General features: G+C 36.1%; 1 protein-coding gene across 1 annotated transcript in view; it reads right to left on the bottom strand.

Moving 5' to 3' along the window:
- The window catches only part of MUC19 (mucin 19, oligomeric), a 139253-nt gene that overhangs the window by 75995 nt on the left and 48967 nt on the right, over positions 1 to 14291 (bottom strand). Inside the window, exons 25-37 of the mRNA XM_042948292.1 lie at positions 13540 to 13689; positions 10525 to 10619; positions 9764 to 9890; positions 7981 to 8227; positions 6220 to 6272; positions 6022 to 6122; positions 5630 to 5781; positions 4774 to 4912; positions 3633 to 3737; positions 3344 to 3538; positions 2111 to 2350; positions 1884 to 2040; positions 803 to 928 (exon numbers count right to left, since the gene is read on the bottom strand). Of these exons, the coding sequence (XP_042804226.1) occupies positions 803 to 928; positions 1884 to 2040; positions 2111 to 2350; positions 3344 to 3538; positions 3633 to 3737; positions 4774 to 4912; positions 5630 to 5781; positions 6022 to 6122; positions 6220 to 6272; positions 7981 to 8227; positions 9764 to 9890; positions 10525 to 10619; positions 13540 to 13689 (1887 nt within the window). The remainder of the gene's footprint in view (positions 1 to 802; positions 929 to 1883; positions 2041 to 2110; positions 2351 to 3343; positions 3539 to 3632; positions 3738 to 4773; positions 4913 to 5629; positions 5782 to 6021; positions 6123 to 6219; positions 6273 to 7980; positions 8228 to 9763; positions 9891 to 10524; positions 10620 to 13539; positions 13690 to 14291) is intronic.

The raw sequence follows: 14291 nt of genomic DNA, 5'->3' as shown, positions 1-14291 counted from the left end.
AGAAGAAAGTGCTGTTGACGGGTGGGATATAGTTAATTGGACTATATAATACATTGCATTCTGAAACTACATTCTCAACAAACTATATTGTCTAATGAAAGGTATAAAAATTGACAATGGGACCGAAGCACTGCATTCTCCCCACTGCTTGTCTGTCTTATTAAACAGATAATATATGTCTAGAGGAAATGTTTCATTTTTTATGTTTATTTATTTTTGAGAGATAGAGAGACAGAGACAGAGCATGAGCGAGGGAGGGACAGAGAGAGAGAGAGAGAGACTCATTATCTGAAGCAGGCTCCGGGCTCTGAGCTGTCACCTGAGAGCCCAGTGCAGGGCTCCAACCCACAAACCGTGAGATCATGACCTGAGCCGAAGTTGGCCACTCAACCAACTGAGCCACCCAAGGGCCCCTAGAGAAAATGTTTCTTATGTAGAAATATTAATGTCATAACAAGTATAAATGCCTATTCGTTAAAGTACAGAATGTGAGGACCGGGGTGGCTCAGTGGGTTAAGCATCTGACTCTTGATTTCAGCTCTGGTCATGATTTCGTGGTTTGCGAGATGGAGCCCTGTGTAAGGCTCTACAGGAACAGTACCAAGCCAGGCTGGGATTCTTTGTCTCTCTCTCTCTCCCCTCACCATCAAAAATAAATAAATAAACATCAAGTAAATGAATGAATGAATATATAAATAAATAGTAAAATGTAAGATTCTGAATTGGCAGAAATAACATTTTCAGTATTCAAATATCAATATAATTTGCACTACTTCATGGATATTACTAAAATTTACCTTACCTTCTAAAAGTGCAGAAAATTTCTGGCCAATAACTTGATCTTTGCAAGTTTTTGCAGTCACTGTACCACAAGGTTCATAGTGCCAACTGCATTCCCCAGGGGCATTGTAATAATCACAGTAGACAGCTGTAATTTAATTGTATCAAATTACTTCCATCTATTATGTAACAATTTTCACCTTTCCCTTTCCAAAGCATTTTTGAATGATATTAACAAATAAACAGACCTAGCGTATGTCATTCTATCTTATCAGGTTCCTTTGGCTTTATCCAAATTGCCAGATAAGCCAAAATAGCTCACAAAAAACGGAGGGGGAGCATATAGGATCAAAACAGCACTTTTCTTTGACACCTCACAAAGTTGGTTTGGGGTAGAAAAGTAAACACTAATTTTCCCATTTTAAGGTATTTTAGGTCATAGTCTAGATTCATAGTTTTACTGTTCAAGACTAAATTGCAAAAATAAATCTCTGGGAAAAGGAGCCTCCTTTCATGTGTAAATAACAGTTCCTGAATGAGGTAACTAAAGATTTCAATATAACACTTTGCATAATAAAGAATAAAATGTGGATTCAATGTCAATATTTCTCATTGTCATATTTTCTCTCGTAATACTTTCCATTAGAAGGGAAAGAGCTGATTTCTACTAAAATTATCACATTCCATATATATCAATATATGTATCAAGACTAGGGCTCTATAAACGTTTTTAAGATAATGTGTAAGGACTTGAACCCAAAGTAGATGAGGTAAATGTTCAAGGATATATGGCTACACCAAGTTAGGTAAACAATTCATTGTTCATCTAAGTATGAATAAGAGATACTTTCCATCAGTATTTAATTTCTCCCGTTATAAGAACTTCAGAAACTCCAACTGAATTTGATGTAGTGTGCCAGGTGCTATACTTTTAAAAAATAGGGATTTTTCCCATTCATGTTCAAAACATATTAACATGTTTTGAAAACTTTCTAGGCACAAGAGTATGTATTTTATAGAAAACATGGAAAGAAGATTGATCACCTAACAAAACAATGCTATCTAATTACCTTTTATAAGAACAACACATGGACCTCACTTACGGCAGAGCTCTGGTTTTCTCCACCTGACACAGACTCCAACCGCACTGCACGCCTCTGCGTACATAGCCACAGCTGTGCAGAATCCCAGGTACTTCCCCTCCATGTCACATGCACAGGCTTCTTCAATGCATGCATCATAGTAGGCATTGGGGTCCACCTAGAGAACACGGCCCATGAGTCTCTGGGAGCAAAGCCTGTGCAGGTCCCTGCTCTCAGAGCCATACTACCTTGCTGTGGCAGTCTCTGAAGGTGCTGTCCCGGATGATCTCACATTTCCGCACAGCCCAGGCCTTACAGTACGGGTTTGAGTCACACGGGAAAGCTTGAGCTACTGTGTCTGAACATTCTTGACTGGTTTTCCAGCTATTTCCAAATTCCAGTGCTCCAGCAGCTACTGATGAATATCGTGTTGTGAAATCATCCTTGAGATCACCATTGTTATTTCCACAAAGACCACATACTTTGCCCTGTAGAGATCCGAAAGGGAAGTTAACAAGTAGGTTGTAGTAGGGATATAGATACATGAAGAGATGAGATCAGAAGGGAAAATTAACAAGTGAGTTGCACTATAGTGGTATACAGAGACAGAAACGTAAAGATGTTATGATCATTTATAGTATCATAGATCTATTTTATTTATTTTATTTTATTTTATTTTGTATTTTATTTTATTTTTGAAGAGAGAGCACGTGACAGGGGGAGGGGCACAGGGAGAGGGAGAGACAGTCTTAAGCAGGCTCCAACTCAGCATAGAGTCCATGCGGGGCTCCATCTCATGACCATGAGATCATGACCTGAGACAAAATCAAGAGTCAGACACTCAAGCCACTGACTCGCCCAGGTGCCCCCTTTTTTTTTTTTAAGTAGGCTCCATACCCAACATGTTGTTTAAACTCACAACCCTGAAATCAAGAGTTGACATGCTCTGCTGACCGAGTCAGCCAGGTACCCCCACCATAAATCCATTTTAAATTCCAAATTTTAGAAGGAAATTAAAATCTGTGGATAAGATCCTGGTACTGTTTAACCCAAGATATCATATATCACAAAATGATCTAGTATCAAATAAGATAAATGCATTAAGAATTATTAAAAAATAATTATATTCACTAGCTTCAAATCATACGTGAGTAGACTCTTAGGCTCTTAGAATTTTTGTTCTAAGAAATATATTTAATTCTATATATTCACCAGCTACCTTAAAATCGTATTATGCAATAATCTCAAGTAACCAAATATGGTTAAACTAGAACGCTTCAGGTTTATTGCATTTAGTTTTCACCAGGTCCTATCATCTTTGATTACATTTCTTATTTCATCATAATGTTGAACAGTTGTGGAAGGCTTATTCTATGAAAGAAACTACCACTCTCTCACTTCCCACTGATGAATTGTCTCTACTTCTCAGAAACAGAAATTATTTTGTTTCCCCGTTAATCACTTATTAGTGATATACATACATTCCAGTGTGGATCCAGTATAACAGAAACTCTTGTATTCTTGTCCCAAATTATGGTTATTCCATTCAAAAATTTCAGAATCAAGTACAGGCCAACAGTATGTACAGAATATGTATTTCCATTGATTTCACATTCCTTACTTTCTGTAGTTTTGGCTGCTGTTACTTTCCCATCATGCAGAACAACATTCTGATCCTATAAATTAAAAGACAGACTTATGATAACATCAGTTTTATCTGGCCACTCATAATCTGAGAGAAAAAATATATAAAGAGAAACAGTACCATACCTGAAAAGCAACTATGATTTTTCTTGAGCATGTAAGCCCATTTTCACAGCATGGGACGCTTTCAGTTAAGAGACGGAATGTGCCATTTTCACGACCACAATAATCCTTTAAAAGTAAATTATCATAATACTTTATAAATATCAGGGACGTGGAACTCAATTACAATATTTGCATCAGACAAAGAATTCTTAGACAGTGATACCTTAAACTCAATAAATTACCATATGCTGTGTTATGGAATGTCCAGAAGACAATAATTTAACTGCATATATGGAGAGGTAGCCCTCCCTGGCTGAATCCAACCTAGTTAATTTACTTTCACTCGGTCCTTTTGTAATATTTTATAAAAGTTTAGAATTATGACATATTACATAAGTATTTAAATTATATAACATGGCTTATAATCATTGATTTATTTCTAGGCTCTGTACATAACTAGATAAAGTTGTTTATTTCCCCTCACCGATTTTTATGAAATGTGCATAAATATAAAACAATATAAATTTAAAGCATAAAACAATCCAAATTTCAGGAAATTAGATATTTTTAGGAAGCAGCTTAGCAGCATGTAACAAGTGTGAACTCTGGAATCACACAGATCTGGTTTTGAATACGACATTTTCTACTTAGTTCATGTTGCTTAACCTCTCTAAGCCTCAATTTCTTCATCTGCATCATAGGAATAATAATATCAGTCTTTGAGTATTGCAGTGATTAAATGTAATCAATTTGCTTTGGCAAAGAAGCACTCATAAAGTGGTAACTGTCGTTGCTGATACCACTGTTGTTAAATATCTAGCATTCATTGAGCACTTAGTATGTGCTCAAATATTTGCCCAAGTTCGGTTTCAAGGGAGCTGTTTCCATCCCCATTTTATAGATAAGGAAACGGAGACACAGAGGGCTTAAGGAATGTGCCCAAAGTCACACATCAGTGAAAGGGTAGAGCCAAGATTGAAATCTAGACCTACCGCCTCCCAAGTCAGCATGATACTGTTATATTGCACTGTCTTTGAGAAAGACTTAAGGGGCCATTTGTTTAAATTTCACATTTTGAGAATAAAATTCTCCAGAGAGCATCTGCAGATAAATAATAATTATTAAGTATAGAAGAATTGTGATAAAACACACTAGTAATTACCTCAAGAAATGAATACTGGCAGAGACCATCAAAGCTGTAACTTTTTCCATCAAAAGTTCTAACATGACCTTCCCCATAGATATGGCAGGTGGTTTGACATTCATTGTGTGTACAGCTCCAAGACCCTTTTATGCAAGTACTAAAAGAAAAAAAATGATAGAGTGAGGTAATTATATTATGCCAAGATTCACATTCTCACAATGTTTTTGTAAAGAAGCACAAAACCTTGTTTTGTATTGACTTAAATTTGGCAGTTGTCTTCATTATATCATGTTAACCATAGAAAATGTCAAATAAAGGTTCTATTTCATAAAATATAGCCTAGAGAATATAGTCAATAATATTGTAATAACTTTGTATGGCAACAGATGGTAACAACACTTATTGTGGTGAGTGCTGCATAGTGTATACAATTGTTGAATCACTAGGCTGTACACCTAAAACTAATAAAATATTGTATGTCAACAATACTTCAATAAAAAATAAAATAATAGTTTCTATTTAAAAAATAGCATTTTAACTCTATTTGACCATTATTCTTCAAATACCTCAAAGTATGATGACTTCTTTCCTATAAAATAAGAGCAGACTATACTTTCTAATATCCAAAACATATGAAATAGTCTTTTATTTTTTAAGGTTTTAATTTAAAGTTGATTTATTTTGAGAGACGGAGAAAGAGGCAAAGAGAGAGGGACAAAGAGAGAATTCCAAGCAGACTCTACACTGTCAGCACAGAACCCAAGCAGAACTCAAACCCACAAAATGCAAGATCATGACCTGAGCCAAAACCAAGAGTTGTCGCTTAACCAACTGAGCCACCCAGGTACCCCTATAGTAATTCTTTATTATGCACCATTTGTTGCAGCCAACCGAGGTAACACTTCCCTGGTCATACTCCTGTCCACCAAAAGAACATGGGCAGTCTTCAGGAAAGATACAGTTTCCTTTAGAATTTCGAACCATGCCAATTGGACAGTAGCACCCACGTTTGCAAGGCAAGTTCTCCTATGGGAACAAATATAAAATATACATCATCAGGTGCTGCTGTAACATGTCACATTATCAGCATCCATTTACCATGCATAAATACATACCAAGTATCCATTTAGAGCCAACATTTGACAAGTCAAAATAACACACAATAAATATGACCTTCGAATTCTTTTTCACTGATGTTTTGGTTGGCTTCTGTCCTGACACAATGAAAAGTTTCAAAAAGTTTAACTGCAAAGCCATGTTCCTTACATCAAAACTAGGTATGTTCCGAGTGCTACAGGTACTGTCAACTCTTCTCTGTGCCTTCGGGTCCCTGCAGTCAACAAATTCAGTCCCTCCAGAACAATTCTCTGCAGGATGAAGGAAGTTGTTAATCAAGGGCCTCTTGATGTGCTTCGTTGAACCCAAGTAGATATTGTAAACTTAAGTTATGATTTCAACACTTACGTAGGGTTAAATCAATGGGAGACTGGCAAAGAAGAATTCCATCCCGACAGACACTGGAAATAGAAGAAAATTACATTTAAACATCAAACTTCAATGACAACTTCTTAATACACTGTTAGAGAAACTTTTACCCCTCATTCACAAGTTTTATCCAAGTAGATGGATGAGGCACACTGCCCAGAAATAACACGCACCCAGTTATAACATGCAGCCTTGTGCATATTATAGGAATATACAAGCAAGGTTCTATGGATATCAGAGAACACATGAAAAGGATGGCTGTATCTTGATGGATGAATTAGATCCAACAGATAACTGCTCATAAGATACAAAGCTGTGATGCAGGAAACAACAAGGTATGTTCCAATGACTTGTTTGGATAGAAAGCAGTAAGCAGGATATGGAGAAGTGGTAAAAGCAAGGCAGGGCCAGATTTTGGATGGTCTTAAATGACGTGCAAGCTTACATCTATTCTTCAGGCAACTGTCACCATTAAAGCTCCTGAGCAAGTAAGTGGGACAATCAGAATAATGCTTCACGTTAGTCATTATAGAGGTAGTGCAAGAAATATGAGACACAGAGACAGGGCAAAGAGCAGCCAACTTAACCATCATGGTAGTGATGGGGATCTGAAATAGGGTAATGATAAAGGGACCATAATTTGGAGGCGGTAGCCCAGGTTTCACTAAAAAGGTAATCTACCTACTGATTCCTCAACATCTACAGAGAAAGTATCATGATCAAACCCCAACCAATGTCTTGTGTGCTGTAATAGAAGGAGTTTTTTACCTATGCTTTCCTTTTAAATGGCCAAGAAAAATCATCCATTTCTAAATGATAGTTTCATGGAACCAAAGAAAAGAGAGAAGGTGTATCCAAAATTTCTTGGAATGGCTACTTCATTTTTACAGCTACATTGTTAAGAATTGCTACCTCTGCCTATGGAATTAAAGATAAAGATAAATTACTTTGCCCAAAAGTGCAGAATCACAATCTCCTTAGCCATTACAAAAAGTCACAATTCTTCAACTTCTCCTACTGCCCAGGAACTTAGTTCAAATTCTTGAGTACAGCCTGACCACAGTCTACTTTTCCAGCCCAATCCTTTCCAGCCCAACGAGAACCTACATGCACAATACTTTTCAAGCATTTCCTATGTTAGTGTGTTCTGTTTACGCTATTGAAAATCTCTCTTCCTACCCCAATTTTGTCTGGAAAAAGTTTCAAATCCTAGTAAAATTCAAGTGCTAGTCTCCTCTGAAAAGTTCTTCTTATCTGCTCAGGCACTAACTGGCTCTTTCTGCTACCATATTATAGTATACAAACCTTGCAAAAGCGAGCACCCTGCTCATTCTGTGAGACAAAGGCAATGTTCCTTCATCTTTGTAATTCTAGCCCTCAGCACAAGGCCTGGAACATGGCAAATATCTATTTAATAAGTGTTTGTTGAATGGTGAATGCTGAGAGACAACTAGAAAGCATCGTTTGAATATAAAATCATTTTTGTATCCTCTGTATGTAGGGCATGCTAGAATGTTTTTATATTGGTATTTGAAATCAAACAAAAGTAGAATAAATCAGTTAGAGCCATTATGATGCAGTGAGCACATCAGGTTAAAGCGAGCAATAACTAACTTTAATAAGAAATACAAATTTAAAAATGTGGTAGGTCTAAAGAAGACTTTAGGAGACGTCTATTTCTCTGGAAAGGACAGTCCCCTGATTTCAAAGTCATAACAAGTATATATGCAATTTCCATACCATTTATTGTCATCAATATGGATGAGTTTGCCTGGTTGTATGACCTCGTCATTTAGGTAGCAGTCACACTGAGATTTTGGAACACAATTCTCTTCATTATTATGGTACATTCCATCAGGGCAAGTGCATCCATCAACTGGAACATCTTCTACATCACAGCTCCTATCTCTCTCTGACAATGATCGACAAGAACTATTGCAGGCTTTTACATTGTACTTGAAAACCAGGCCACTTGGGCAAGAGTGATCTGTTGGTATAGGAATAAAAAATATTAAATATGTATTCATCCAGGAAAAGTAGCAATTCTATTTCATCTTGATGTTTATAGATATTATAGTGAATTATTCACAATTGAGGTTATGAATGGTCAAGAAAAAGTTACTTGCTGTTCACTGGTATTTTTCATTTTTTTTTTATTTGCAGTCAATATTGAGTCCCTACTATATGTTTACATATTCTGCTGGGGATAAAGCCCATAAACAAGATAGGAAATACACTGCTATCATGTGACTTATATTTCTGGGGAAAGGACAATTGTGGCACGTGCTATAAAGAAGCAAGATGGGAAGCTCTAAGTATGTACAACTGGGAGCTTGCAGTCCATGTAGAGCAGGAAAGCTTCCTAGAGAAAGGTAATTCTATGCCTGGGGAACAGCCTATGTCAGAAGACAGGGAAATTCTTTCAAAGAGCAAGAAGAGTAGAAGGTATAAGCCCAGACACAAAATCAGTGATTAGAACTTGCAGGGCCCTCTTAGTTTGCTCTTTAGCCTTAGAGCAATGAGAAGCCATTGACTCATTTTAGACTGAAATATCAAATGATCAGGTTAGGGTTTTTTTTTTTTTATTTTTTTTAACATTTATTTATTTTTTAAGAGACAGAGAGAGACAGAGCATGAGCAGGGGAGGTGGAGAGAGAGGGAGACACAGAATCTGAAGCAGGCTCCCGGCTCTGAGCTGTCAGCACACAGCCCAACGCGGGCTCAAACTCATGAACCGTGAGATCATGACCTGAGCCGAAGTTGGTCGCTTAACTGACTGAGTCACCCAGGCGCCCCGATCAGGTTAGTTTTAGTTGGTTTTACTTTAAAGATTATCCTGACTTCTTTGTAGAAAAAGTAGATATTAAAGGAAGCAATTGATATAACCCAGGAGAAAAAAAAAAGAGGTGTTTTTTTTTTTGAAGTAGGTTGGTGGCCATAGAGATGGAGAGATGCGAACGTATTTGAGAGAAATTTCGGAAGTGAACTTGACAGACCTTTGATGGGAAATGAGCTATGAGGTATTGTGATCTACAAGACATGTATTTCTATAAAGTTTTCTTTTTTTGGGTAAGCCAAATATTTTTCTGAAGTCATATTCAAATACTACAATAAATATGTTAAAAAAAAATGCAAGATTCAATAAATATGATAGTTGAACTCCTAATTTAGTTATTTTTATTTTCTTAAAAATGTCACTAATATTTAACACTTCAAAATGTAGTAGGAGTTGAAATATTAAATTTCAGCATATAATAACTGAACAGAAACCCATGTTAATATATAAATACGTATATATTCTGTTCTTATTTAAATCAAGATCAAAGAATCAAGAAGTAAAACTGCATGGATAACTCAAACATATTTAAAAAAAACAGGAAATCATCTTTGAAAGAACCAAGTACAAGTTTGTAAATACGTTTCTAAACTACACACACACACAGACACACACACACACACACACACACACACACACTATAGTAAAAGTGAGAAGGGAGTCATCTAAAGCCCCTGTCCTGCTTACCACATCGTCCAGTTCTCCATTCCACTATGTATGTTTCTTTCTCAGCACACGCTTTTACATAGTTGCCTAAAATCGTGCACAAACAATCTTCACTGTTGTCACAAGTGCAAGTGTATTTTTTGCATTCCTTTAAGGTAAGAAATAAATGCATATTACTTTATGAAAATGTTCACAAGAACAGGTAAACTGGGTATCTTAATTCAGTTTATAACCACTCTTCTTCCTTGAAAATAATCTGTCTTGAACTTTGGGAAATACTTCCTTTTGAAATACGCAAAGTAGTAAATCAATTATTAACTAAGTTTTCCACAAACTTAGAAAACTCAGAAAGAGGAACTTATTTATTCAAGATTTTTCTCATTCCAGGGGTGCCTGGGTGGCTCAGTAGGTTAAGTGTCCAACTTCAGCTCAGTTCATGAGCTCATTGTTCGTGGGTTCGAGCCCCACATCGTTCTCTGTGCTGACAACTCAGGGCCTGTTTCCCTATCTCTCTGCATTCCCCAGCTCACGCTCTGTCTCTCTCTCTCTCTCTCAAAAAAATAAATAAATATTAAAAAAAAAGATTTTTCTCATTCCAACTTATTTGCCAGTAATGTTTTTTTTAATTAGTATATCTAACAACTGAATAATGTTAAGTTTAAAGCTATGTCTTAATGTACTGACAGTGCCTGTTATTTGAAAAATTTTAATGTCTACAGGCTTCTATTGATATTATCAGAATAGTTTGCAAAAAGAGCTGTTAATCTTAGACCCTCACATACCTCATGATATAGTTTAGGATTCACAATTGGATGGCAGGAAGCAAAAGGCCCACTTGAATCAAGAAGAATTCCACAGTGCTTTTCAGCATATCTTTCTGGAAGAAATTTAATGCACTCAAAATTAGTATCAGTAATGTCATAATTTTTAATTGAAAATGTGTGATTGTGTGTTTAAAGTGTTTTTGCGGGGCACCTGGGTGGCTCAGTTGGTTAAGAGCTTAACTCTTGATTCTGCTTTAGGTCATGATCTCAGGATCATGAGATAGAGCCCCATATCAGGCTCTGAGCAGAGCATGGAGCCTGCTTGGGATTCTCTCTCTCCCTTGCTCTCTGCCCCTCGCTGCACCCCCAACCCCCGGCCACCACAAAATAAATAAACTTTAAAAAGTTAAACAGTAAAATGTTTTTGCTAGAACATATCTAACTTATTATCAATATATACAAAAATAGCATGATATAACCAGAAACACCTTAAACTAAGAGGCAAAATCTTTCTTTTTTTAAATTGAAGTACAAACACACAATATTACACTAGTTTTAGGTGTACAACATAGGGATTGGACAACTCTATACATTATGCTGCATTCACAAGTGTAGTTACCATCTGTCACCATACAATGCTATTCCAATACCAATACCACTGAATATATTCCCTATGCTGTTCCTTTCAACCCAATGACTTACTTATTCCATAACTGGAATAAGTGGAAAAATCTTTATTAGCTTCATATATTTGTACTAAATCAGTTAACCTGTTTGCAAAATGCAATTTCTACCAAAAAAAAAAAAAAAATGGGACTAAGGGAACCAGATTATTTATTCAGGTACATAGCAAGTGGGTAAATGAAATCATCACAACACCAGCACCACCTCGCCCCATTGCCACAATAATCATGTCAGTTTTAGGACAAGCAGTATCAACAATTCAAACACACATTTTATTTTTTACGGGCTGAATTGATATTTGGTTGCTTCGTAAATCACTTCTTGTATTAAATTAACAGAAAATGAAGTTCACAAAAATAACATCTGAGTAACAAATGCTTTGCTCAATGATTTGCAAATACTTAAAGATGATGTCAGTGACTAGAAGAAGGATTGCTAATTTTTTTAACCATCTTTCAATTGGCTTTTAAAAGTTACTGTCACCAGGATGCAATAAAGAAGCTGACTTAATCTATTAAGAGGACATTGAGGCCAATTGTTTCTAGGTGTGCCTGGGTGGCTCAGTCAGTTAAGCATCTGACTTTGATCTCATGATTTGTGAGTTTGAGTCTGGAGACTGCTTTGGATTCTGTGTCCCTCTCTCTCTCTCTGCTCCTCCCCTGCTTGTGCTCTCGCTCTCTCTCAAAAATAAATAAATAAACATTTAAAAAATAAATAAAAATAAAAGGACATTGAGGCCAATTATTCCTAAAATTTTGACAAACTTGTAACCAGGTATTACCATTTTTTATGTTAATATTACTAACAGCTTATTACAGCAGTTTCATTTTCTGTATTTTATTTTAAGTTAAATACAAAAGATTGAAAATAGAAATAGTTAATTTATATAGCTCTCAAAAGTGTTAATATAGTCTCCTTAACAAAAATTGGCTTGGGTTCTTATGAGATATACATTTGTTTTCATTTATTCTCATTTTAATTATTTTCATTGCAACACGTGCAAAACAAAATAACATGAAAATTGAACCTTCAAATGCATATTACCATGTGGATGTTAATGCTTCTATCAACCCCTTTCATTAGTCAAAACAAGTAGATGAAACTTTCAAAAGAAATTGCTTTGTAATTTTTAAATATTGTCAAAAGCTACTCAGACATTTGCTTCAAATATGGAGATTAATTTAGAGACAACTGATTAACATATAAACAATATATTTTAACTTACTTTCCGTTGAATTCCATTATTTACGAAAGAAGTAACATAAAGTATTTGTTAAAATCAACAACACTAAGTATGGGAAAAATCAGAGCAAGTCTTTGATTCAAAATACTTGAATTATCAGAAACAGACCGATAAATACAGAGGACAAACTGATGTTTGCCCGAGGGGAAGGAGATTGGGGGATGGGCAAAATGGGTGAAGGGGAATGGGAGATACAGACTTGTAGTTATGGAATGCATAAGTCCCAGGGATAAAAGGTGCAGTATAGGGGATGTAATCCGTTGTGTTGTAATGACATGGTATGGTGACAGACAGTAGCTACACTTGTGGTAAGATGACATATTGTATAGACTCGTAGAATCACAATGCTGTGCACCTGAAATCAACGTAACATTGGGTGTCACCTGTACTTCAATAAAAATATTTTAATTAAATAAATAAAAATAAAATACTTGGGTCACAGATTCATCTTTAACCCTTATTAAGTACACTCTATCTGGAGTCCATTATCAACATCAACCTTAATGGAGATAACAACTACGTCCGTGCTCTTCATGAGTGTTTGTGGGAATAAATGGAACCAATATTTATGGAAATCTTCGGTAAGCTAAAACATGAGCTGAATCCTACAAGTATAAAGTTCTCCTCGTAAGATCTGTATTTGGGGGTTGGTATAATCAACAGACATGATAGCAGTAGTTAGGAGATGTGGATCTAGCTACAGCTCTATTGTTAAGTAGCTGAGCAATTTGGGGGAGTCTCATTTTTTCAACCAATGATCATTTCCATGCCTAAAATAAAGGGTAAGAATAATAAATGAAATGATCTGTAAAATTTCCTCTAACCCTACTATTCTATAGCTATGGAGAAAACTGTCAAAGAAGGAAAAGAATGGGTATAGAAAAAGACAAATATGTTGATCCCTCTCCCCAATGAAAGATGTGTTTTCTAGTTGCGCTCTCAGCCAGCCAGACTGTTTCTCCGCTGTTCCCTGTAAAACAGGTACAGTAAAACAAGCACTAGCTAAAAGCAGGATTATCTGAGAGTCTCATATTATTAACAGAATAAGTATACAATTCCTAGTACCAAATATTTAATCACAGAGTTTAATGTTCAATTACCAATACCTTTTTCTATACTGATGCACGAAGTGGGGTTTCCTTTAGGACAGGGCATCATTTCCCAAGAATCAGCAAATGCCTGAGACGTTTTCTCCAATATATTCTGACTTGATATGAAATCATCCTCTGCTCTGTTGTTGTAGGAACCACAGAGTCCTGTATAGAGCACAGAACAAATTTTGACATTTCCTCACCTACTCACCTTTTTGGATTCATAGTCTCACCTCATATTCAGTTCTTCACTCAAATCAAAACACATAGAAGCTACCTGAGCGTGTATGTCTTGGTTAGTCTTTACACATACAAGCAAAATTCATGACACTTCAGGTTAATATCCCATTTTATTCAAATACCAGGAGCACTGAGACACTATTTTCCATAAATATTGTGTGTTTCCTGTTTGTCACTATAGCTTACTTAACCTCCTCTGACAAGGTGGGGGGAAACATGCTTTCAAATAGGATGTTTGGGACTGCACATTTTCAGTTGTAGTGTGGAGAGTTGAATCATGTTAAGGGCCATATGCATTTGATCTGGATCCAGGGATTACATTTTTTTCCCTATGTATAAATAAGTCACCTTTTCAAGTAAAGACATGGTGCAAAAGCTTAGACTTTTGAAATTAGTAGCTGTGGGATTTGCCACTGTTTTGTTTTATCTGACATCCATGACACTATGTGGGAGCTGATTTCTATGACAGAAAACAGCAGTGAAAGATAAGAACATGTGATCTATCAGCAGGAAGACAAATTGTAATG

Source organism: Panthera leo, chromosome B4 (assembly GCF_018350215.1).
Source record: "Panthera leo isolate Ple1 chromosome B4, P.leo_Ple1_pat1.1, whole genome shotgun sequence".
NCBI lineage: Eukaryota > Metazoa > Chordata > Mammalia > Carnivora > Felidae > Panthera > Panthera leo.
Note: the sequence above shows the minus strand (reverse complement) of the source record. Positions and strands in the feature narration are given on the sequence as shown.